Raw genomic sequence first — 24,352 nt, 5'->3', positions numbered from 1 at the left:
TTTTGATCTTTCCTCCTCACCCCTTTTAAGCTCATTAACAGAATGACAGCGGTAGTAAATAATGTCAGAGTGACATATATAGCTATGGGTAAAGGCATGGTTCACAGTGTCAACAAACAGTGTGTTTAAAAACACAGTATTATTGGAAAAAAACTGTGGCTTGTTCTGAGCAAGCCCCCCAAAATTCTTCCATTTTTTTGGAACAGCAGCAGCAGAGGAGAACTTCAAGAACAAGGCAGGAGATGTGAAGCTGTTTAGGGGTAGTAGTAGCGACAGCAGGGGAATAGCAGGCACGACAGACAGTGGCAGTTGCAGCCACTGTCAGCAATGGCAGACCTTTCATTGCCACCAGAGATGTGTGCAAATCCTCATGGATCCATGTGCCTTATTCATTTTGACAATGGTAATGTTTTGGACACTTGTGCAGGACAACTTTATCCATTTGGGTCTGACAAAGCCAAATACCACTCTGAAAACCCTCACTGAGATGACACTGGGGGCTGGACAGAAGTAGTAACACTAGTATAGAACAGAATACAATTTGGGTAAAGACATGGAAGTACATGGCATGGCATCAACTACACCACCAGCAACTTGGCCAGGTGGAAGTTCTGCTTATGTGATGGTCGACGGCCCACAGGGGTAGTGTGAGGTTGCGAGGGCAGATATGGTGGCAGTGGGAGGAAGGAGGTAGTGGTTACTGATGGTGGCGATCCTTCTCCAGCAACGCATACAGTGAAGGTAGGGACACACCTTTTCTTCCCCTTGGGACACACCCTGTCTGGGGGTCTCCTGGTGTTGGACCACCACTGATCAGATAGTGATGACCTATTCAAAGGTTAGGTCATCAGTATTTAAATCTCGGAAAACCCTTTTAAAACTTCATAGATCCAAGTCTGTGAATACCACCTTCTCTGAAGGCATCTACTCACTTTTACTAAAAGCGGCAACGATGGTGTAACATTAGGAAAAGTCGTAAACTTTGATGCAAAATGGTGGTAGCCTCAAAACTTTCCACTTTTGTTAGCTGGCGTACATCCTTTGATAAGATTCCCCTGAGGTGTGTATTTGGAGGGTGGTAAGGGCAGGTTATTTAGTGTGCCCCGGTGGTATAAGTCAGAAACCATTCCAGTGTCAGTTTTTCACATAGCTTAGGTTATGTAATGCTGGACAATCTGACTTGCACCGCTGTGGTCCCGGCTTTAAAGGGGTTTTCCCACTAATAGAATAGGGGATAAGTGTCTGATCGGATGTGGGTTAACCACAGGGACCTCTTTACCGCCAACATCTATATGGTGTTGATGTGTCCCACTGTATTTTGCTCCAAGAACTCCAGATTACATCCATGTGCCAAAAACTAACCGTTTTGGCATTAAGCCAGCAGTAGATAAAAATACTTTAATTTTCACATAGATAATGCATGGGAATAGCGGTGATACTGGAGCGGTGATACTGGAGCGTCGTCACACTGCTCTGACAAAGAGAGGTGGGGGCATATAAGCTCTGGTGGTATATATCTCTAAGGGTTCTGGTGTGTGATTGTGTGTAATGTGCTCACCCGCTGGGGGTGCGGGTCAGTCACAGTGCAGCAGGATCCTGCCACCGATAAGAGCGGCTGTGAGCTAGGCAGACAGCTACAAGCAGAAGGACAGTGAGATCCAGAGACTGCCTGGCAGGATTGAGAGAGAGACCCAGGGCTGGAGGAGATCACAGGCTCGAGAGATAAGTCCTTGTGTGGATACTGGTGGTGTCAATGCCGCTGCACCACAAAGCAATTCACAGACTGACGAGCAGCTGCCCCGTACCCCGCTGATGTCAGGGGCTGTGTATAGTTTGATGTACAGTGCCTTTCAAAAGTATTCACCCCCCTTGACTTGTTTTGTGTTTTGTTACATTACATTACGTTATTATCTTGCACTTAAATTTTAGTTGCCAGATTTTTGACCATTCCTCTAGTTTTCCTAAATCCTTTTCCATTTGGTGTATCCCTCCAGGAACATCAACCCTGTTACAAATCTTTGTGTCATCAGCAAAAAGACACACCTTACCATCGAGGCCTTCTGCAATTTCGCTGATAAAGATATTAAACAATACGGGTCCCAGAACAGATCCCTGAGGTACCCCACTGGTAACAAGACCATGGTCTGAATATACTCCATTGACTACAACCCTCTTTTGTCTGTCCCTCAGCCACTGCCTAATCCATTCAACAATATGGGAGTCCAAGCCCAAAGACTGCAATTTATTGATAAGCCTTCTATGTGGGACAGTATCAAAAGCCTTACTAAAGCCTAGATAAGCAATGTCTACTGCACCTCCACCATCTATTATTTTAGTCACCCAATCAAAAAAATCTATAAGATTAGTTTGACATGATCTCCCTGAAGTAAACCCATGCAGTTTTTCATCTTTCAATCCATGGTATTTTAGATGTTCCACAATCCTCTCCTTAAGTATGGTTTCCATAAATTTCCCCAATATTGATGTCAGGCTTACTGGCCTATAGTTGCCCGATTCCTCCCTTTCTTGTGAATGGGCACAACATTTGCTAATTTCCAATCTTTTGGGACGACTCCTGTTACCAGTGATTGGTTAAATAAGTACCGTATTTTTTTACCCCAAAAGCACCTGCCATATCAGGTAGTTGAACTTACAGAACGCGCGACAGCCGCTCACCTTCTCTTACGAGACATTTCCATTTATTGATACATAGATTATTTCACACTAGAAACTATATAACAGTGATTTACCACTAGTGAAGAGAGGAACAGGCAGCGGTGCTGTGACTACCTGTCCTTTTATCTAGGGAAGCTGTCTGACAACCAACATGGTGTTCAGTTAAGGCCCCACAGGGGTTGTTGTCAAGCCTTCCTGGATGGTAAACCTGCCTTCTTATGAAGTGATACATATGTGATGGGCCATTCCCAACTCTGGGAAAGCTGGATCATGTGACAACCACAGTGGTGGCCATACTGGTTGTCACCCAGCCTTCTCAGGAACACTTGCAGTGTGAGGGCACCTCAGTGAGTTCTGGTAAGGGGCTGGAGGCAGAGGACACTGGACAGGTGGACTCCAGCCTCAGTTGTGGCATCCAAACAGCATCAGATCATCAGCAAATGTTTCCATCTCTTTACACTCCTTCTTCCTGGTGGTGGTGCACTCCTGATCGGAGGGGACATTCTCAAACCACGTCCCACCATTGATGACATAGGACATCCTAAGGAAGGGCAGGCACACAGTCATGGACAAACAGAGAAAATCTATATCTATCTATCTATCTATCTATCTATCTATCTATCTATCTATCTATCTATCTATCTATCTATCTATATCTCTCGTTATATTGTCTATATATTTATTATCTATCCTTCTATCTATATATCTATCTATCTCATATCTATCTCCTATCTATTATCTATCTATCTATCTATCTATCTATCTATCTATCTATCTATCTATCTATTTATCTATCTATCTATCTATCTATCTATCTATCTATCTATCTATCTATCTATCTATCTATATATCTATCTATCTCATATCTATCTCATATCTATTATCTATCTATCTATCTATCTATCTATCTATCTATCTATCTATTTATCTATCTATCTATCTATCTATCTATCTATTTATGCTTTGGTTCGCCCCTCTGTACTCACTTGTTCTGCATTTCCCATATATCTTCTTTGCTCCCCCAGATGATGTAGGTTTGGCCCACTTGGACCTCCACTGAGTCTCTGCAGCTTTTGTGGATGAAAAATCGCCGTTTGTCACCATCCTGTAATTCATCAGATCCTATAAAGAGAAGATCGGGAGGTGACATCATCTGGCCCAGTATTTACAGTAGTAATTGATACCCAAACAATAGAACTAAAGCTCCATCTCATGGTAAGAAAAATCTTTATTGAATAAATATTGTCACAGATATTGACACATATAAAAACAGCAGTAGACAGGCATATTTCAGTAAGGAAAAAACCCGAAGGGGACTGGGGGATCGACACACATGGGCATACAAAAATATTGTGGAGCGCCACATAAAAGCCAAAAAGACAAGGAACCCTGGACAAAAATCCGATAAGAGCATAAATAGGCAATGTGGAATACAAGAAACTAAGAAAAATACCCAAGGTAAGCGCGCCGATCCCTCAGTCTCCTTCTCCCAACGTCGTTTCGCCAGCAACCAGGCTTCTTCCAGGCATAAGAAACTAATAAAGACTCCACCTTCTTATATATCGCTCTCACAGGTGTAAGTTAATGAAATCATCCTCGTTTGGTGTGTGTTGGAGCTAGACTCACCAATAAGGGCTCACATCGTGGGTCAGGTGGTAAGGAAAGGGGGAAGTCAATTTTTTCTTGTATTTAGGGATAATTGTGTATAATACCATACTACACTCTTGGAGATGCCCCCCCCCCCTCCTTAAGGGAATTTGATTTGGATGTCTATTATGATGATCATTAGTATTTAAATGTATTATCCGAACGCTGATGGGCGTGGCCGGCGTGACGATGTGCGGACGAAGCGGTCACGTGTGTATCACGTGACCTATGCGTTATGACGACTGCGCGCTGAACTCCAATGACCCCTATTGACTTCCCCCTTTCCTTACCACCTGACCCACGATGTGAGCCCTTATTGGTGAGTCTAGCTCCATCACACACCAAACGAGGATGATTTCATTAACTTACACCTGTGAGAGCGATATATAAGAAGGTGGAGTCTTTATTAGTTTCTTATGCCTGGAAGAAGCCAGGTTGCTGGCAAAACGGCGTTGGGAGAAGGAGACTGAGGGATCGGCGCGCTTACCTTGGGTATTTTTCTTAGTTTCTTGTATTCCACATTGCCTATTTATGCTCTTATCGGATTTTTGTCCAGGGTTCCTTGTCTTTTTGGCTTTTATGTGGCGTTCCACAATATTTTTGTATGCCCATGTGTGTCGATCCCCCAGTCCCCTTCGGGTTTTTTCCTTACTGAAATATGCCTGTCTACCGTTGTTTTTTATATGTGTCAATATCTGTAATAATATTTATTCAATAAAAAATTTTCTTACCATGAGATGGAGCTTTAGTTCAACTGTTTGGGTATCAATTTTTGTATAGTGAAGGCTCTCTCTACTTTATTATTATTTTTTCATGACCCAGTGTTTATAATTGGTGGGTCTAGTATTTACAGTAGTTAACCACTTGGTGCAGATGTTTGAGCTCCAGAGCTGTACTTGAATCAGGCAGGTACAGCCACAAGCAGCCATTATGCTCAGGATGGAGAAACGTCTGTTCTATCTTCATACTGTTAGTTACTCCACTAGACAAGTATTAGATGGCAGCACACAACTAGAAATAAAACCTGCCTCAGGGCAGTACAGCTGTAATATGGAGAGACAGGAGCACCCTGAGGCAGAGGTACCTACCCCTCTTGATGACATGTAGGACCTCCATGATGTAGATGTCATAGGCCCCCGTCTTCTCAATCATACCCAGTTTGCACTTATATACTGTAATAAAGAGAGAGAAAATATCCATTATAGTCTGGAGATCCATCCCGGCCGACCGGAGACAAGATGTCACCATGGAGCCCAAGCCATGGGAAAATAGATATGAAATAGATAGATAAACAGATAGATGATAGATAAATAGATAGATAGATAGATAGATAGATTATATGAGATTATAGATAGATATGAGATGGATGGATAGATAGATAGATAGATAGATAGATAGATAGATAGATAGATAGATGATATGAGATTATAGATAGATATGAGATGGATAGATAGATAGATGATAGATAGATGACCCCAGGAGTAAGCAGAACTGAAGATGAGCTCCTGAGTTTTCATCACTTTATACCTTGTAATGAGCAAATTTTAAAACAAAATCTGGGAAATATCGACTCCATGGGATACAGAAACGAGCAGGACTAAAGCTCTTCATGAAAAGGTAAAACTTGTGGATTTTAAAGGACAAAACAAGATTTTTGCTTAGAGGACAGATGGCAATTAACAGGACAGACTACAAACAACAAGCACCATCATCCTCCAGAGTCCAGAGAACTGAGCAACCACAGGTAAGAGCTCCTACTCCAACACCAAACCCCCCACAACCTCACTAGAAACTGCTAGAGACCAAGCTCCTTAGAAATAAGGATATCATTTAAGAAATGGAAAACCACAATTTGGAACAAGGAATGTGTAGGAATGTAGATAAGGAAAAGACACAAGTTTCAGCAAGCAGGGGGTCAGACATCCCTGAGATAACATACTCAGAAGGACTTGATACAAATGTAACACCCCAGAGTTGTGTTACTAAACTATTCTACCCCGCTACAATCTGTTAAGAGCCTTAACCTTGTCATCTAATGTGATTTTACATAATATCCTCACAAATGTGCATTGAAAACTTTGTTAATTGTATGTTGCTGTAATTTCCATGTTCACCAGCAGGTGGCAGCAAAGTGTTAGCAGGGACTTAGTTTCATTTTAGTGTTCCTAGGCTGGAATAGTTCATTCCAGTTTAGCTCCCCCCTCTGTGAGCAGAAGTGGGCTATGCCCATATTCTGCCTCATGGGGAGAAAAGGAAGTTAGAGTTAGTCTGCCAGCTCTCCCTGCTAGGGGAAGGCTGTGCGTGTAGAAGCTCCCAGATATAGGGAATCAAGCCAAGATCTTGTCTCGGCTGAGACATTGATCATCACCCCCAGCCTGAGCTCTGCAGTCTCAGCTGGTAGAAGCAGGCAGACATCTCCAGAATTCCAGGAAGAAAGCATACCCTACGAGGGTACCTTACCTGAGATCCAGGTCTCCCATCTCGTGAAGAGAGCTGGCCCCTGCACGTTTGGAGTCTCCCTGGAACCTGTGCATGCTGCGACTGGTGGAGAGACAGTCGATGCCGAGCAGACATCCCCCAAGATGGCCACTGACCAAGTCGCCCAGGCATTGGACCAGTCTGCACCGCTGACGGCACCAGAAGCCCCAGATGACCACCAGGAGGCACCGGAACTGGCCGCCGGCCGCGACATCAGGTAGGAGCAGTCGCTCTCCCTGAGGCCCAGGCCCGGTCCGAAGCTGCCCCTGCATCAGGCCCAGTGGACTTCAATACCCCTGATGGGCCCAAGTCAGCTCCGTCACGCACACATACTTGTGCGGTGGAGGCGGCCGGAACTTCCACTTCGCCGCCCAGAGCCAACACCTCCAGAGCGGGATGCCTTAACCCAGAGGTCCCATTGGAAATCACTGCACATGCCCAGACGGCCTGGGAATACAAATCGGCCGTTGAGGAATGGGTAAAGCAGGTTATGGACGACCCCTGGCACAGCGAACCAAAACGTATAAGGCGTATAGGGACTGTATTATGGTTCGCTGTAGAAAGAGGAGAGGGCTTCCTCCAAGATAGCCATTCAGGGGAGGAAATCTTTGTGGGCCGCTGCTCTGTCAAGCGCCATTACCTACCACAGGCCCGTCACGACCTGTACACAGGGGATCAAGTGGAGTATACCCCTATGCGCTCCATACAAGGCCCATTTGCTGCCGGTGTGACCCTGCTGGCCAAACCTTTGTCCCCTGCAGTTACCCCAGAGTCCTGGCAGGAAGACCCAGGCTCTGCAGGGAAAGTTAGGTGCCTTCAAGAAACTCAAGATGGCAGGTTTCAGTTTAAGGAACAGCATCAACCAGAACCTGAACCACTCATCCCTGACCTGGCCGCACCACCAACCCTATGGGTGGGCCAGATTAATAACTCTGTCCTCACACTTAGTTTCAGTTTAGTGTTCCAAGGCTGGAATAGTTCATTCCAGTTTAGCTCCCCCTCTGTGAGCAGAAGTGGGCTACGCCCATATCCTGCCTCATGGGGAGAAAAGGAAGTTAGAGTTAGTGTGCCAGCCACCCCTGCTAGGGGAAGGCTGTGCGTGTAGGAGATCAAGCCAGGATCTTGTCTCGGCTGAGACATTGATCATCATCCCCAGCCTGAGCTCTGCAGTCTCAGCTGGTAGAAGCAGGGAGACATCTCCAGAATTCCAGGAAGAAAGCATACCCTGTAAAGGCAACTGTGAGTACAGACTAGAGACCCAGGAGAAGCCATATTCCTCCTCAGCTAGTCAGTCCCCAGAGAGCAGAAGATAGAAAGTGCAGAAGCCAAATTCCTGCCACAGTTTAGAGCTACAAAGCAGACGTCTTTTCCTGAAAAGCTCCAGGTACATGAGAGAGCAGAAGATAAATTCCTGCCAACCATTGCCAATACCTGCTGGGACCTAAGACTAAAGCTGTACCTTGCTGGGATGAAAGCTACAACCAGTAAAGACAAGTTTGAACTTTACCCTAGGTCTGGATCTCAATTACTGCTGCAAATTCCTCTATTACTTCTACTAGCACCACACTCATTTTATTGCAAGTGAGCCAGGATCCAGGAGTCCAGCCGTACCCAGGTAGGAGACACCGTTGACACCATTCCCACTACCATACAGAGATATTACACCACTCTGGCATTCCTAACCTGGGGCATGAGTTACAACACCTTAAAGGGCCCTGTGTTAGTACCCTGCGCACGCTGCAATTGGCATCACGAACAAAACTCTAAACTATCACCTACATCTGACCCGGCCATTGCATAATTTGGCGTCAGAGTGCATACCCCGGTCTAGCTCTATTGCACAAGGCAATGAGGACAACTTAACATAGTTTGAAAGAACCTTTCTCCATATTAAAAACCTGGCCCAAAAATACAAGTCAGAAGAAAAACCAGAGACAACCCCCAAAGACCCCCCTGAGGCTTGAGGTGAGGATGCTTCCCACCCAACACCCGGCATTCTCAGAGACTGTTTATCTCAATTAGAAAGAGACTTCGTTGAATTCAAGGAAGAACTTCAAAGAAACCGAAGTGACAAAAATGCAAATGACAAAGCATTTAATGAAATAAACAAACTGAAAGGTGAATTTACAACAGTTCTGGGAGAAATGAAATGTAAACTGCATGCCCTACAACAAGAAAATAGAAAGCTACAACAAGAGATAACAGATCTAAAGACGCAGATACACAGTCAGGAAGGGGGGTCAGGGAAGAGCACAGACACAATGACAAACAGCATCCAGAACTTTATACTAAAGATCCGTAACACATTAACAACACCAGAAATGAATATAACCACAGCAACCAATAGTGGACTGCTACACGCGGAGACAGAGCCAACAGTTATTAGAACCCCAAGCACAAACCAACATGAAGACCCAGTAAAAGGACCGAACAGCACCCAGGAAACCTTCACCAAAGTGGCCCGTAAGCCCCAATGTCCGGATACAGTACTAATCATAGACTCCAATGGGAAATACCTGAACATGAGGCGGCTTTTCCCAAAAGAAAGGGTTAAAAAAATTAATTGTGCAACGATCGAACAAGTCACAGCAGTTATCAACGATTCACACGTCACTAATCCAACCAATATCATCATACATACGGGTACAAACAACCTTCAACACCATCAGCAGAAGATTGTGGAACAGCTGGCAAAAATTGCACAACAGAAGTTCCCGGCCAGTAAAATAATAGTGTCATCCCTGCTGGCCAGAAAGGATGTGCCCAACGATACCATCCAAACCATTAACACTGAACTAGCAGCTAAGATCAGCTCTGTGCCAAACGTCACCCTGGAACAACACCCCACTATCAACCGCCTTCATCCATATGACAGCAAACACCTCAATAAGCAAGGAGTCAGCCTCCTGGCCAAAGAAATGAAGGGCATTGAACTAAACAGAACCCCCCGGCCTAGACCCAACACAGGCCAATTTGGAGACAACAGGGAAAGTCCACAGACAACACAAAGACCTCAAGTATCAAACGCCACACCACAAACCGGAAACAAGGCCCTGTACCCCAACGCGGGCCACCAGAGGCAAAAAACATGGAGGAAACCACCCGCCTCACACAGAGAAATACAGAGCAGAGACGTAGATGAGTTATAAAACCTGCTTAGAACTTTATGTAGAACATTCAAGTGACTGGACAACACAAGCCTTATCTATCATACTAGAACCAGTCAGACCCCCAGCTCGTCCTATGAAACCCGCTCATTGCAAGGTATAAGTGTAGTGTCCCACTAGGTAAAGGTGGGCACATTGTAATGTATATGATGTGTTATGTGTATTTTCCTTGTGTTATCTGGGTATCAGGCCTGTTAGGGTGTAGTTCCTCCTCCTAGACATTAGAGGGAGCTAGGGAACCCCTAGTATATATAGTTAGACCCAGACAGGGAAGGGCAGAGTAGTCCAGGAGGCTAGTAAGTGCAGACTAGCCAGCCTGTGGATATTGAGCCAGAGTTAGCTCAGAAGATTTGTCACCAGGGGAAGAGTTGCCTCCTGAGAAACCAAGTTCCCATAAGCAGAGCAGAGCTAGTATTCCAGCTAGACAAGTAAGCTGAAGGGCAGAAGAATTCACCCAAAGCAAGAATATAAATACCTGAGGAAGTTTGCTACCAAGGATAAAGCCAGCATTAGGGCATACGGGCCTTGGGATAAAAACAGCCAGGAGTTCTGAGGAATAGTGCACAGGATTTCTGAGGAAGAGTGCAGCCTGATCTGTAAGTGTTGTTTTTACCCTCTGAGTATCTTGCAAGAACATTGTACCTGCCATTGATATGAAAGCCCGCTTATTACTGCTGCATTACCTGGAACTTACAAAAGACTGTATAAAGTTAACTGTTTCCAGTAAAGGAAGTTTTGGTTCACCACAACAGCGTGTTCCTCACTTATTACCTCTATCATCAACCGGTGTGCCACCGTTACAGGCACTGGCATCACGAACCTTAAAGGGACCTTGCCCTAGGCACATTAAACATCTGCAACATCCAGGGCACCTCACCCATCATCCGGCCTGGTCCCTATATATAGAGAGTGCCCTAGAGGTCTCCTGTGCCAGCCTCTCCATCACTACTGTACGCCTGCCCAGGGTCTTCCTACAAACTGTGAGTAACCCATAGCAACCCTCGTTTGCCTAAGTAACCGTGACCTCACATCGCCATACCCTGCAGGGCTGCGTACTGCATATTGACCTGCTATGACATCCTTTATAATCAGCAGCTGGAACGTCCAAGGTCTGAACGTGTCAGCCTTTGGATGTAAAGTAAATGATCCAGACTTCTCCCAGAGTTTGAGAAACATCGACATTCAAATCCTTCTAGAAACATGGACTAAGACAGAGAGTAGTCCCTGGCGCCCACTGGATACAGGGAAATCTCTGTCTCTGCTCTGAAAAATAAAACCACCAAACTTGGCCGCTGTTCGGGAGGAATACTAGTGTGGTATAAAGTGGAGCTCCATGAGCAGATCAGACCAGTGAAACGGGGAAACAGCCACATCTGGATTAGAATAGACCGCTCCATCCTCACCTCCCAGTCCGACATCTACCGCTGTGCGGCCTACATACCACCACTGAGTCCCCCTACAACAACCCAGAATGCTTTGAGATCCTGCAAAGGGAAGCCGCCCACTATCAAACCCTTGGCAAAGTACTTATCATGGGAGACCTCAATGCCAGAATAGGCAGGGTAAGAGACTACCTGACCACAGATGGAAACATCTATATATATGGAGCGACAGCTCAGTACATACAGAGAGGAACAGTTACGACAGCACGGTAAATAAAAGTGGCAAAAAATTGTTGAATCTTTGCCGAAGCCTAGGACTCCACATCCTCAATGGTCGCACCAAGGGAGACTCTCTAGGAAGGACTACATTAAACTCCCATGTGGGTAACAGCGTAGTGGACTATGCCATCACAGACATGGAACCCGCAAACATTGGGGCCTTCATAGTCAGCCAACAATTGCACTTGTCTGATCACAACCAAACATCCCTATATATTAAGTCCACAAACAAACCACCAGGACAAATACCTCAGCAGGCCGGGCTCTTCACACTACCTCCATCTTATAAGTGGTCCAAGACATTGGCTCAGAAATATAAAGAGGTGCACAATAAACCAGAAATCCAAGGGATGCTCTACTACTTCAACAACAAGGTGTTTGAGATAAACCCAGAAGGAGTCAATCAAGCTGTAAGAGATCTTAATAATATATTTTACACCATGGCAGAAATGGCTAACCTGAAAAATTATAGCCAACTGAAGCAAAAAGAAGATAACTCCAACCCTTGGTTTGATGAGGAGTGCAGAGCTGTAAGGAAGACCTTAAGATCGGCCTCAAATAAAAAGCATAGAGATTCCAACAACACCAACCTGTGGGAAGTCTACGACACTACGCAGAGGCAATACAAAACCCTCCTCAGAAGGAAAAAGCAAGAATATACATCAACCAAACTTACACAGCTTCAAGATGCCCTCCAAGATAACTCCTTCTGGGAACTATGGAAACACCTGGGCACAAATGAGAAGAAAAACAACCTCCATATTCAGAACGGCAACATCTGGCTCCAGTATTTTAGAGACCTCTACAGAGACATCCCAAAAGAAGAACGTAACCCAGGCCAAGAACAAATGAGGTCAAAACTGAAGAGCATGGAAGAGATACTTAAAGATTTCCAAAACCCGCTAGACTCACCCATAAGACTGCAGGAGATATCAGAGAGAATATCAACCATAAGAGGTAAGAAAGCCAGCGGCACAGATGGCATCCCACCTGAAATGATTAAGTACAGCCCACCAGCAATACAGGCAGCCATAGCAAAACTGTACAACACTGTGCTAAGCTCTGGCTACTTCCCCCAAGCCTGGAACCAAGGTGTCATATCCCCAATAAACAAGAGCGGGGACTGGTGTGACCCGGCCAACTACCGAGGGATATGTGTCAGCAGCAATCTGGGGAAACTATTTAACAGTATCCTGAACCAGAGAATCCTCGGATTTCTCACCCAGCACAATGTACTCAGTAAAAGCCAAGCAGGGTTCATGCCAAACCACCGCACCACAGACCACGTCTACACCCTGCACGTCTCATCCAGAGCCATGTCCACAACACAAAGCAGGGAAAGATATACGCTTGTTTCGTGGTCTTCAAAAAGGCCTTTGACTCTATGTGGCACCCAGGATTGCTCCTGAAGCTATTGGAGAGCGGAATAGGAGGAAAGACATATGACATCATCAAAAGCTCCTACACCGAGAACCGATGCTGCGTGAAGGTAAATGGGAAAAGAACGGATTACTTCCAGCAGAGCCAAGGAGTCAGACAGGGCTGCAGCCTCAGTCTAACTCTCTTTAACATTTACATCAACGAGCTGGCAGCGGCTCTGGAGTCTTCCTCAACACCAGGTCTCATCCTCCATGGCACTGAGGTGAAATTTCTCCTGTATGCGGATGACCTGCTCCTACTATCACCAACTGAGAAAGGTCTCCAAGACCAGCTAGGCATTATGGAGAAATTGAGCACCACATAGTCCCTTCCCATCAATTTAAAAAAGACCAACACTATGGTGTTCCAGAGAAGGAAAACAAAGTCAGCCAGGCCCCCTACCTTCACGCTACACAACCGCCCTCTTACATCCATCAACAGGTACACCTACATGGGCCTGATAATTGACCAAACTGGGAGCTTCAAATCAACCATTGAGGATCTGAAAGACAAAGCATGCAACACCTTCTACAACATCAGAAGACGACTGTACCCCCACAAAGCACCCGTGAGGGTCTGGCTTAAAATCTTTGACTCCATCATTGCTCCAATCCTCCTGTATGGCAGTAAAGTCTGGGGCCCTCACATGTACCCCGACTGGTCAAGATGGGATTCAAGCCCAAAATAAATATTACACCTGGAATTCTGTAAGCATCTCCTCCAGGTCCATCGGAGCACCTCTAACAGTGCCTGTCGAGGGGAGCTGGGCAGATTCCCTCTACACTTTACAATCCAGAAGAGGGCGCTGTCATTCTGGGGCCATCTACATGGTAGTAGTGAAGGTTTCCATCACCATAAAGCCTTGCTACACCAAGGGATCCTAGGCAAAGCAAAGCCCTAAAATCAACTTACTGAAACCCAGCCCGACCAGATAACCACCCCACACCACCTCACAAAAGCCGGGATCAGGAACACAGTAAACAAGAGGCAAGAGGAATACGTCAGTGAATGGAGAAAGGAGGTGAGAGCATCCCAGAAGCTGACGGTGTACCATAGCCTGCAGATAGTCTACAAACTGGCCCCATATCTGGAGAAACTAGGGAAACCCAGAGACCAGAAAATCCTGAGCCGCTACAGACTGAGCGCCCACAGCCTGGCCATAGAATCCGGACGGTATCGACAGAGCTACATGCCTACAGAAAGCAGACTGTGCCAGCAGTGCCACCTGGAGGATGAGGCCCACTTCCTGATATACGGTCCCAAATACTCAGCAGTGAGGGACATCCTCTTTAGGAGACTCTCTGATCTACTCCCAGACTTCAGCTCCATGGAGGAGGAAGAGAAGCTGTCCATCCTGCTGGGAGAGGAAGAGAACACTGTGGACATAGCAGCACAATATATCAGTGCCTGCCACAGACTGAAAGGAGCCTAAAATGCCATGGACTCCGATACCCTGACCCGGGGGGTGTCCGCACCCTTTCCCCCCTGTCATGATACGCCACGGACTCCTATACACCGACCCCGGGTGTGTCCCATTCCCCAACCTACAAACTACAAATTGGCGTGGTATTAAAAAGCAGGAAGTGCTCAACCCCATATGCAGTGGTGCCTCTATACCGGGGGGGGGGGGGGGGTGTCAGATCCTGCACTTGTGGTCCGCTGCTAATGGCAACCCCCAGCAAAAATGCATACAATGGAGGATGTCTGCCCATATGGGCAATACCAGGAGCCAGTGGGCGAATTACAGGAGCGCAAGGTCCGACTTACGAATTACAGGACGCAAGGTATGTTTAGCGTTAGGTCCCGAGCTCCTTGAGAAACCTTGGCGCGGTGCCCGGGCTCAGACATGTCCTCCAAGTAGGATATGTTGGCTAATTCTCAATTTTAGACCAGTACGAGGGTTAGTAAGACCGCAGAGTGCACCTGTCTTTGTTTTTGCTATATTATTTTTACTGTTTATCACATCCACACATTTACTATCCTGTGTAGGATGTCCATTGTGGTACTTGTGGTCCGCTGCAGGCATCCTCCATTGTATGCATTTTTGCTGGGGATTGCCATTAGCAGCGGACCACAAGTGCAGGATCTGCCCCCCCCGGTATAGAGGCACCACTGCATATGGGGTTGAGCACTTCCTGCTTTTTAATACCACGCCAATTTGTAGTTTGTATTTAGAATTTTTTGGAGGTGTAGAAACTCCTAGTCTGAATGTGCCTTTATTTCCATCCACAGGCAGCATTCTGGTGCATATGTGAGGCCTGGGCTATATCAGCCAGTCTTGGGTGGGGCTCAGAGCTCTCTGCCTCCTCCCATTGTATGCATGGTCACATGCTGGAGGTTACTGGGAGATTGCTTTGAGTCGGACTTTGCGCTCCTGTAATTCGCTCACTGGCTCCTGGTATTGCCCATACGGTCCAGGTAGGTTTAGCGTTAGGTCCTGAGCTACTTGAGAAACCTTGGCGCGGTGCTTGGCCTCAGACATGTCCTCCAAGCAGGAGATATTGGCTAATTCTCAATTTTACACCAGTACGAGGGTTAGTAAGACCGCAGAGTGCACCTGTCTTTGTTTTTGCTATATTATTTTTACCCATTCCTCAACCCCCTATTTCCCACAGGCTTTGGCAATGCTAATGTATAATTTTAGACCTGCCAATAAAGCTTTATTGATTGATTGATAGATAGTTAGACAGATAATATGAAATACAAACCGGATTCCAAAAAAGTTGGGACACTAAACAAATTGTGAATAAAAACTGAATGCAATGATGTGGAGATGGCAAATGTCAATATTTTATTTGTGATAGAACGTAGATGACAGATCAAACGTTTAATCTGAGTAAATGTATCATTTTAAAGGAAAAATAAGTTGATTCCAATTTTCACGGTGTCAACAAATCCCCAAAAAGTTGGGACAAGTAGCAATAAGAGGCTGAAAAAAGTAAATTTGAGCATAACGAAGAGCTGGAAGACCAATTAACACTAATTAGGTCAATTGGCAACATGATTGGGTATAAAAAGAGCTTCTCAGAGTGGCAGTGTCTTTCAGAAGCCAAGATGGATAGAGGATCACCAATTCCCACAATGTTGCGCAGAAAGATAGTGGAGCAATATCAGAAAGGTGTTACCCAGCGAAAAATTGCAAAGACTTTGCATCTATCATCATCAACTGTGCATAACATCATCCGAAGATTCAGAGAATCTGGAACAATCTCTGTGCGTAAGGGTCAAGGCCGTAAAACCATACTGGATGCCCGTGATCTCCGGGCCCTTAAACGACACTGCACCACAAACAGGAATGCTACTGTAAAGGAAATCACAGAATGGGCTCAGGAATACTTCCAGAAACCATTGTCAGTGAACACAATCCACCGTGCCATCCGCCGTTGCCAGCTGAAACTCTACAGTGCAAAGAAGAAGCCATTTATAAGCAAGATCCACAAGCTCAGGCGTTTTCACTGGGCCAGGGATCATTTAAAATGGAGTGTGGCAAAATGGAAGACTGTTCTGTGGTCAGACAAGTCACGATTCGAAGTTCTTTTTGGAAATCTGGGACGCCATGTCATACGGACCAAAGAGGACAAGGACAACCCAAGTTGTTATCAACGCTCAGTTCAGAAGCCTGCATCTCTGATGGTATGGGGTTGCATGAGTGCGTGTGGCATGGGCAGCTTGCATGTCTGGAAAGGCACCATCAATGCAGAAAAATATATTCAGGTTCTAGAACAACATATGCTCCCATCCAGACGTCATCTCTTTCAGGGAAGACCCTGCATTTTTCAACAAGATAATGCCAGACCACATTCTGCATCAATCACAACATCATGGCTGCGTAGGAGAAGGATCCGGGTACTGAAATGGCCAGTCTGCAGTCCAGATCTTTCACCTATAGAGAACATTTGGCGCATCATAAAGAGGAAGGTGCAACAAAGAAGGCCCAAGACGATTGAACAGTTAGAGGCCTGTATTAAACAAGAATGGGAGAGCATTCCTATTTCTAAACTTGAGAAACTGGTCTCCTCGGTCCCCAGACGTCTGTTGAGTGTTGTAAGAAGAAGCGGAGATGCCACACAGTGGTGAAAATGGCCTTGTCCCAACTTTTTGGGGATTTGTTGACACCATGAAATTCTGATTCAACATATTTTTCCCTTAAAATTGTACATTTTCTCAGTTTAAACTTTTGTTCCGTGATTTATGTTCTATTCTGAATAAAATATTAGAAGTTGGCACCTCCACATCATTGCATTCAGTTTTTATTCACGATTTGTATAGTGTCCCAACTTTTTTGGAATCCGGTTTGTAGATAGATAGACGATATGAGATAGAAGATAGACGATATGAGATAGAAGACAAATAGATATGAGATGTATGGATAGATAAAGAGATAGATAATAGATAGATAGATAGATAACTCTCCTCACCATAGTCCACCCCAGGAAGACAAGCTAAATTCACTCGTGAAGCAGAGTCCAGATTTCCCTTGTAGGAGTTCCTAAGGTTGCATCGTTCTGAAAGACAAATATTTAGACTTCTATTTAGTATTTCATTTACCTTATTGCATGTATATGGGGACAATTCATCAAGAGCAGCACTGCCCCAGCCATTTGTGCCTCAAGAGCTGAATTCATTTATACCAGGCTCTGTATACCATGGTTAGATAAATATGGCTGTTTTCCTACCATACCTGTTCACAGCCACATTTGTCTAATCCTGGAGAACCCCTTTAGTTCTGTTCACGTAGAATACTCAGTCAAGATCTGCTTTTTGGGGTTGGCTTCTGTGTATACGGGACTAGTGATGGACGAACTTCGGCCGGAACGGTTCGCGAACGCGATCTAATGTTTGTGAACCGCAAGTTCGCGGTGGGCCCCATTCACTTTAAAGGCAGGCGAACCTGGAATACCTTCAGGTCATATTTGCTGCCACCAAATACTTACTAGAAGTGCGCAAATAGTCCCACAACATGGACAGTGACATACCAGATGTATTATTCAAATTTGCATTCATTATTTTTTTCAATGCGAAATATCGGCAATGTAATTTTCGCATATGCGCATGCGCAAAATATGTGCGGCCCTACTACAGCAACTGGGTTTCCACCAGACCGAAGTTAGATGCGATCAGAAAAGATGGTTGGCAATAATTTTCGCGACGTTGAGGAAGAATTTCTGATCACTGTAAGTAAATTGACATTAAAGCAGTGTATTTGATTACATTTCACATGCATGTTATAACAATCGCTGTTTATGCAGATTGAGTGTTTAAAAAAAGCGCCTTTGTGAAAATCCCTAATATTGCGATTAATTTTTTCGCGATACACAACTTCACATCTTATAAGGTCTCATGAGATATTAGTGATTGGTGCAGTATTGTTGTGAGAACTTGCCACTCCAGTACAGGCCCCAAAAATTAGCCAATAGGCATTCACCTGACAGCACAAAACTTTGTAGGATTCTGTGGCTGGAGGGACATTAGGCAGTCACAGGATAAAAATGTAACTGTCGGCCAGTACAGGCCACAAAAATTATGCATTCAACGGACATAAAAGGCCTTTTATGCCGCTGTATTTACCTAAGACAGGGACCATTATTTGTTCTGGGTGGTGGCGGATATTTGTGGGCTGTCATGAGGAAATTCAATCAAACGTGGTCGACTCGTCACATGTGTTGAATTCCTCCGAGATCCATGCCTCATTAATTTTTAGAAATGTGAGGTAGTCCACACAGTGGTGAGCTAGGCGAGTGCGCTTATCGGTCACGATCCCCCCTGCAGCGCTAAAGGTCCTTTCGGACAGGACACTGGACGAGGGGCAAGCCAACAGTTCCATGGCAAATTGTGCCAGCTCTGGCCACAGGTCAAGCCTGCCCACCCAGTAGTCCAGGGGTTTCTCGCTTCTTGGAGAATCCATATCGGCCGTTAACCCGATGTAGTTGGACACCTGTCGATCTAGGCTTTCCCTGAGGCTGGATCAGGAGGGCGGCTGTCGATGGGTTGGCTGCAAGAATGATCTCATATCCAAAGTGACCAACACATCTTCAAACCGCCCTCTTCTTGCAGTCGCTGTTGGATTGGTACCCGCAACTGTTTATCTGTGAATGGAAATTCCTCTGCCAGCGCCCGCAAAAGCAGAATGCAGCATTTCTCGAGGCAAAGCCTGGAAGTGCTGCATTCTGACAGCCTTCTGTGATGTGGTAACATGTCCGCCATTTTGTGTTTGTACCGTGGGTCTAAGTACGTTGCCACCCAGTACTGGTCCTTGCCCTTTATGCTTTTTATACGGGGGTCCCTCTTCAAACATTGGAGCATGAAGGCCCCCATTTGCACTAAACTGGAAGCGGTGGAGTGGCCTAGCTCCTGATCATCGCCCAGGAAAATGTCGTCCTCGTTCTCCTCCCCCATCCACGGACAACAACAGGGATTCCAGAAATGTTTGAAGCATGCTCTTCTTGCTCCTCCTCCGCCCCGGCACCATCCTCCTCTGACTCCTCTTCAGACCCCTGCTGACTTGTCTCAGATGTGTCCTTCTCCCATACCATGTAGATTGTAAGCCCTCACGGGCAGGGCCCTCTCTCCCTCTGTACCAGTTTGTAACTCGTCTTGTTTATGATTAGTGCAATTGTCTGTATTATGTATGTATACCTCTTCTCATATGTACAGCGCTATGGAAAGAATGGCGCTTTAATAATAAATAATAATAATAATAATAATAATAATAATGAAGTAGCCCCCCCTGGGAATTCATTCAGCATTGCGACTTCCTCATCTTCCAGCTCCTGGTCCTCGACGGCTTGATCAATGACACGACGCAATGCACGGTCCAGAAAGAAGGCGTAAGGTACGATGTCACTGATGGCGCCCTGGCTGCGACTAACCAGTTTGGTGATCTCATCAAATGTCCACAGAAGTCTGCATGCGTCGCGCATTAGCAGCCACTGGAGCGGTGAAAAAAAAACCAAGCTCCCCAGAACCTGTCCTGCTGCAGAGTTCGTACAGGTATTCGTTAACACCATGGTCCTGCTGGAGCAGCCTATCCAGCATATACAAGGTGGAGTTCCAGCGCGTCGGGCAGTCACAAATCAGACGTCTGACGGGCAGGTGGTGTCGCCGCTGAATGTCAGCAAGGAGAGCCATGGCCGTGTAAGATCTTCTAAAATGGGCAGAGAGTTTCCTGGCCTGCCGCAAGACGTCCTGGACCCCAGGGTATTTGGCAACGCTGCACGACTAAGTTCAGGATGTGTGCCATGCACGGCACGTGTGTCATTTTGCCCTGTTTCAGCACGCTCAGCAGATTGGCACCATTGTCGCACACCACTTTACCAACTGTCAAATTGAGCGGGGTTAGCCACTGATCGGCCTGTGACCGCAAAGCTGAAAGCAGTGCAGGACTGGTGTGGCTCTTGGCTTCCAGGCTGCATGCAATCCATGGCGGTAACACCAAATCCAAAACTGCCCTTCACGGGTTACATGCTTGACGGCCGTCAGAAGGTTCACCCAGTGGCCAGTAAAAGTTATGTACCTTCCCTGCCCGTGTTTGCTAGACCATGTGTCTGTGGTCAGATGTATCTTGGCACCGACACTGTGTGCCCGAGATACATTCACTTGCCGCTGAACGTGGCCATATAGGTCCGGGATGCCCTTCTGGGAGAAATATTTGTCACTCTGTGTAGCTGAGGTAAGGCAGCAAAACTGCAGACAAATGGTATATAGCACCCCTGCTTCAATCATTTTTTTTTTTGGGGGGGGGGGGGGCAGCTGGTAAATCACACCAGTAGAAATTATTTCTTCAAATAGTGTTTGTCATTCTGTGTAGATGTGGTAAAACGCAGCAAAAACGCAGACAAATGCTGCACTACCTAAATGCAATATATAGAAAGTATATAATTGGTAAATAACACCCCTTCCTCAATCAGTTTTTTTGGAGGGGCAACAGGTATATCACACCAGTAGAAATTATTTGTTCCAATAACGCTTGTCCCTCTATATACCTGCAGTATCGCAGCAGAACCGCACACAACTGCTGCACTATACAAATGCACCATAATATACTTTCTATGTTAGAGAGTATATTATAAGTATATCCCACCCCTCAGTATGTCACACCTATCGATAGCACACCTATACCAGTCCTTAAAAGGACTTTTGTGGCCCTATTAGCTAGCGGTTGGTGTCCCTAACAGTCTGTCCCTGCTCCACACAGCAACCTCTCCCTACACTGGCAAAAGACTGAATGTAAAATGGCGGCCAGATCGGGTTTATTTATAAGGTAGGGGGTATGTCCATGTGCTGAAACATCTCAATTGGCTGTCCTGTACCACCTGATGGATGTGTCATGGGTCAAAGCTATTCACAATCTAAAAGAATATGGCGGGTGCGAATATCGCCATATGTTCGCATGTTCGGTGAATCGAAACGCGCAAAGTTCGTCGCGAACCGACCACCAGGCGAACCTAAAGGCCATCTCTATACGGGACTTCTTCAGGACATCAGTGCCCGGAGAGTTGAGGTTTGGTGAAATATGTGGCTATAAGGAGTTGTCCCAAGATAAAAACTATCCACAGGACAGGGGATGAGTATTTGATTGGTGGGGGTCACATGTACCCTGCTACTCCATTCATTCTCTTTAAGAGTGCTGGAAATAGCCAAATCTGCATGTACTGGATATGAGGGATTTGGAAGGAATAGGTATCTACTGAACAATCATCGAAAGATGAATCAACCTGATCGACGGAGACTCATGACTCATTGGTCTACAAGACTAGGAAAAATTGGTCTAGTTCAGAAGCCGTGGTGCCACGAATGGTATAACTTGTATTCTAAAGTCAGCAAGATCATAGAACACAAATAATAAGGCCATTCACATAAAGGAACCCATGATCTTGTACATACAACCTTACAGATAGAAATTCTGGAACCGACAAGTTGAATGTCAATGTTATGGCACCACCATGAAAAAGTCAATGAAATACCAGGCCATCATGTAATGCTACATTGCAGTGACCACTGTGATGAAAATGTGAGGTTGTCCTCAGTTGTTATCTTTTAATGAAAGATCTTTTGTCTGGCTATTGGACAAAAATACTAAACATGGCTGACTTTTTTTACTGGTCTGTCATTAGTTGGCTAAAACGATTGCTCGTTGTTTAATTTCAAACAATGAAAATACATTTTGGTTGAAATTGACTGTTTTGATCAATTTTAGACCAATGTGTATGGCCACTTTTTGAGGCATAGCTGAAGGTGTACAGGAATAGGCTGCACTGGGACCTTGGTAACAGAGGAGGCCCAAAAGTCTCTCTGCTGCATAAGAAAACAATAGGTTTATAATGACTACATTATCATTAGGTAGACTTGTTGCCCATTTTGGCGCCTAGCTACTCCTCAGACATTACCCTAAATTTGTAATATTAATCCATGTAGCCACAATATCATATCTATTACCTGAAATACAGTGACATTCAGCGTCCTTGCAGATCTTTTTCAGCTCTCCCCCTTCCTCAGTCGGATGATAAAACTTGGTACACCGGTTTTCTAGAGGGTTAGAAGGAATATGTGACTCATGGTCAGATGGAGGTCTCAATATGAAATTACTGTTACAGCAGTGTCCTGTGGCTGCTATCCTTTGCTCAGCTGCACTCCTGGTTCCAGCTGCTTGGATCCACCAGACTCTCTCTCCTCTTTCCAGCCACCCGGCTGATAGAGTAACCCTATCCCATCCCGCAGGCCACAGGCCTGCTATTTGCCTGCTTGGCCTCTCTGCCTGTAGGGTGGCACTCCCTCCGGCTCTTATGGGCCAGGGCTCTCACCCTATTCTTCCCCAGCCAATGGCTCACTACCCTGGAGTACTTAAGACTCCTTCCTTTATGGGAAGGTGCCTGAGCAATAGGTTCTAGTCAGCTAATGTCCTGAAAAAGTGTGTTGTTATATGTTTGTCTACCTGTGTACTGACTTCTGCCTGTGTCCTGGATTTGACCCTGAGCTGTCTGCCCTGACTTTGGACTTTTTTGTGGGATTGCACAAATTCTGACAGCCCTGGCCTTGGCCTGTCCCTCACTACAGTTTTGCTTCCTTGGTGCTCCGAGAGGTAGCTGCCTGGAGGTTCCTCTGCAGCGAAGTCCAGATCCATGTACAGGGGTTAAAAGGGTGAAGACCAGAGAAGCCACTTAGATAACGTTCATAGGAGTAGCCCCAAGCCACATCTGTTCAAGAGACACAGCAGATCCACAGCCACTTTGAAACAGTTACCTAAAGCATAATATTCATAGATGGTGACCGTTGCTGGTTGTAAGATTCCAACTTCGAAATTCTGATGGATCTTAAACTTTAGACATTCAGTCTCGCGGTTTGACACCTATAGGGATTAAATCAGAAGGACATTATAATATGCCAAAAAAAATGGACAATAGAGACGTTTACAACAAAAAAATGATGACATATGTCACGAGACACAAGTTGGAGAATGAATGCAGCAGTAGAATTGTAGGCATACAATGGTTCACCATAGTTAGAACAAAGTCAGAAGACAAGAAAAAAGTGACAAGGATCACTAAAAGAAAAAAAAAAACTGACAGGGATCATGAGAAGAGAAGATAAATAATCAAGAACAAGTTCACATGAATGATTTAGACTGGGCTGGCTATTCTTGAGTGATCTCTTACCTTGTCCAGATATAAAATCAAGGACCCCCGTTCGGAACGTTCTGTATCCATCTCATATTTAGAAATATATTTGTCCACATTATTTGTCAGCTAGAACAAAGTTTTGAAACAGAATCAGAATATATTACCATATCTATTGTTTAATAATCGCAGCACATTCTAGCAACTCCCTCTGGACCCAGAGGGCTATGTTAAACCTCATAAATTAGGATTGTCTTAGACAGGTAGATACATTTCTGTGAATGGAATGCATTTTTTTTTCCATGGAAACATCTATTGAAGGAAAGGATATTCACATTCTCTACCTTAACTGGGAATTTCCTTTTGTTTGCCCTAAATGGGAACTGCCCTTCAGGTATCTCAAATACTTCAATAAGTCCTAGCTAAATTGACAGGAAATCCATAGTGTAATATAGAGCAGTAACAGCGAAGGAAACCTATATCTCTCCATACATCCATTCATCTTCCCCTTCGAGTTTCCCTCCCCAGGAGTTTATATGAATATTGTGATATATCCTTGATACCTCATGTAACATTGGCCCAACTTGGACAATCCCTATCCCAATCATGGCGTAATCCCTCTGTTGGGAACCACCTCCACTATCAGTTTTCTTTAAGAAAGAAAGGCATTGTAAAAGGACATTGCTTGCTG

General features: G+C 45.3%; 1 protein-coding gene across 1 annotated transcript in view; it reads right to left on the bottom strand.

Annotated features, from left to right (window-relative positions):
• Nucleotides 1–2,672: 2,672 nt before the first annotated feature.
• Nucleotides 2,673–24,352, bottom strand: part of LOC120986502 (complement C3-like) — a 75,649-nt gene continuing 53,969 nt past the window's right edge. Inside the window, exons 35-41 of the mRNA XM_040415124.1 lie at nt 23,701–23,790; nt 23,288–23,393; nt 22,484–22,573; nt 17,467–17,553; nt 5,412–5,495; nt 3,663–3,798; nt 2,673–3,217 (exon numbers count right to left, since the gene is read on the bottom strand). Coding sequence (XP_040271058.1) covers nt 3,079–3,217; nt 3,663–3,798; nt 5,412–5,495; nt 17,467–17,553; nt 22,484–22,573; nt 23,288–23,393; nt 23,701–23,790 — 732 coding nt within the window. The 3' untranslated portion in view covers nt 2,673–3,078. The remainder of the gene's footprint in view (nt 3,218–3,662; nt 3,799–5,411; nt 5,496–17,466; nt 17,554–22,483; nt 22,574–23,287; nt 23,394–23,700; nt 23,791–24,352) is intronic.

The sequence above is a fragment of the Bufo bufo genome, chromosome 1 (genome assembly GCF_905171765.1).
Source record: "Bufo bufo chromosome 1, aBufBuf1.1, whole genome shotgun sequence".
Lineage (NCBI taxonomy): Eukaryota > Metazoa > Chordata > Amphibia > Anura > Bufonidae > Bufo > Bufo bufo.
This window is presented reverse-complemented; position numbering and strand designations above follow the sequence as displayed.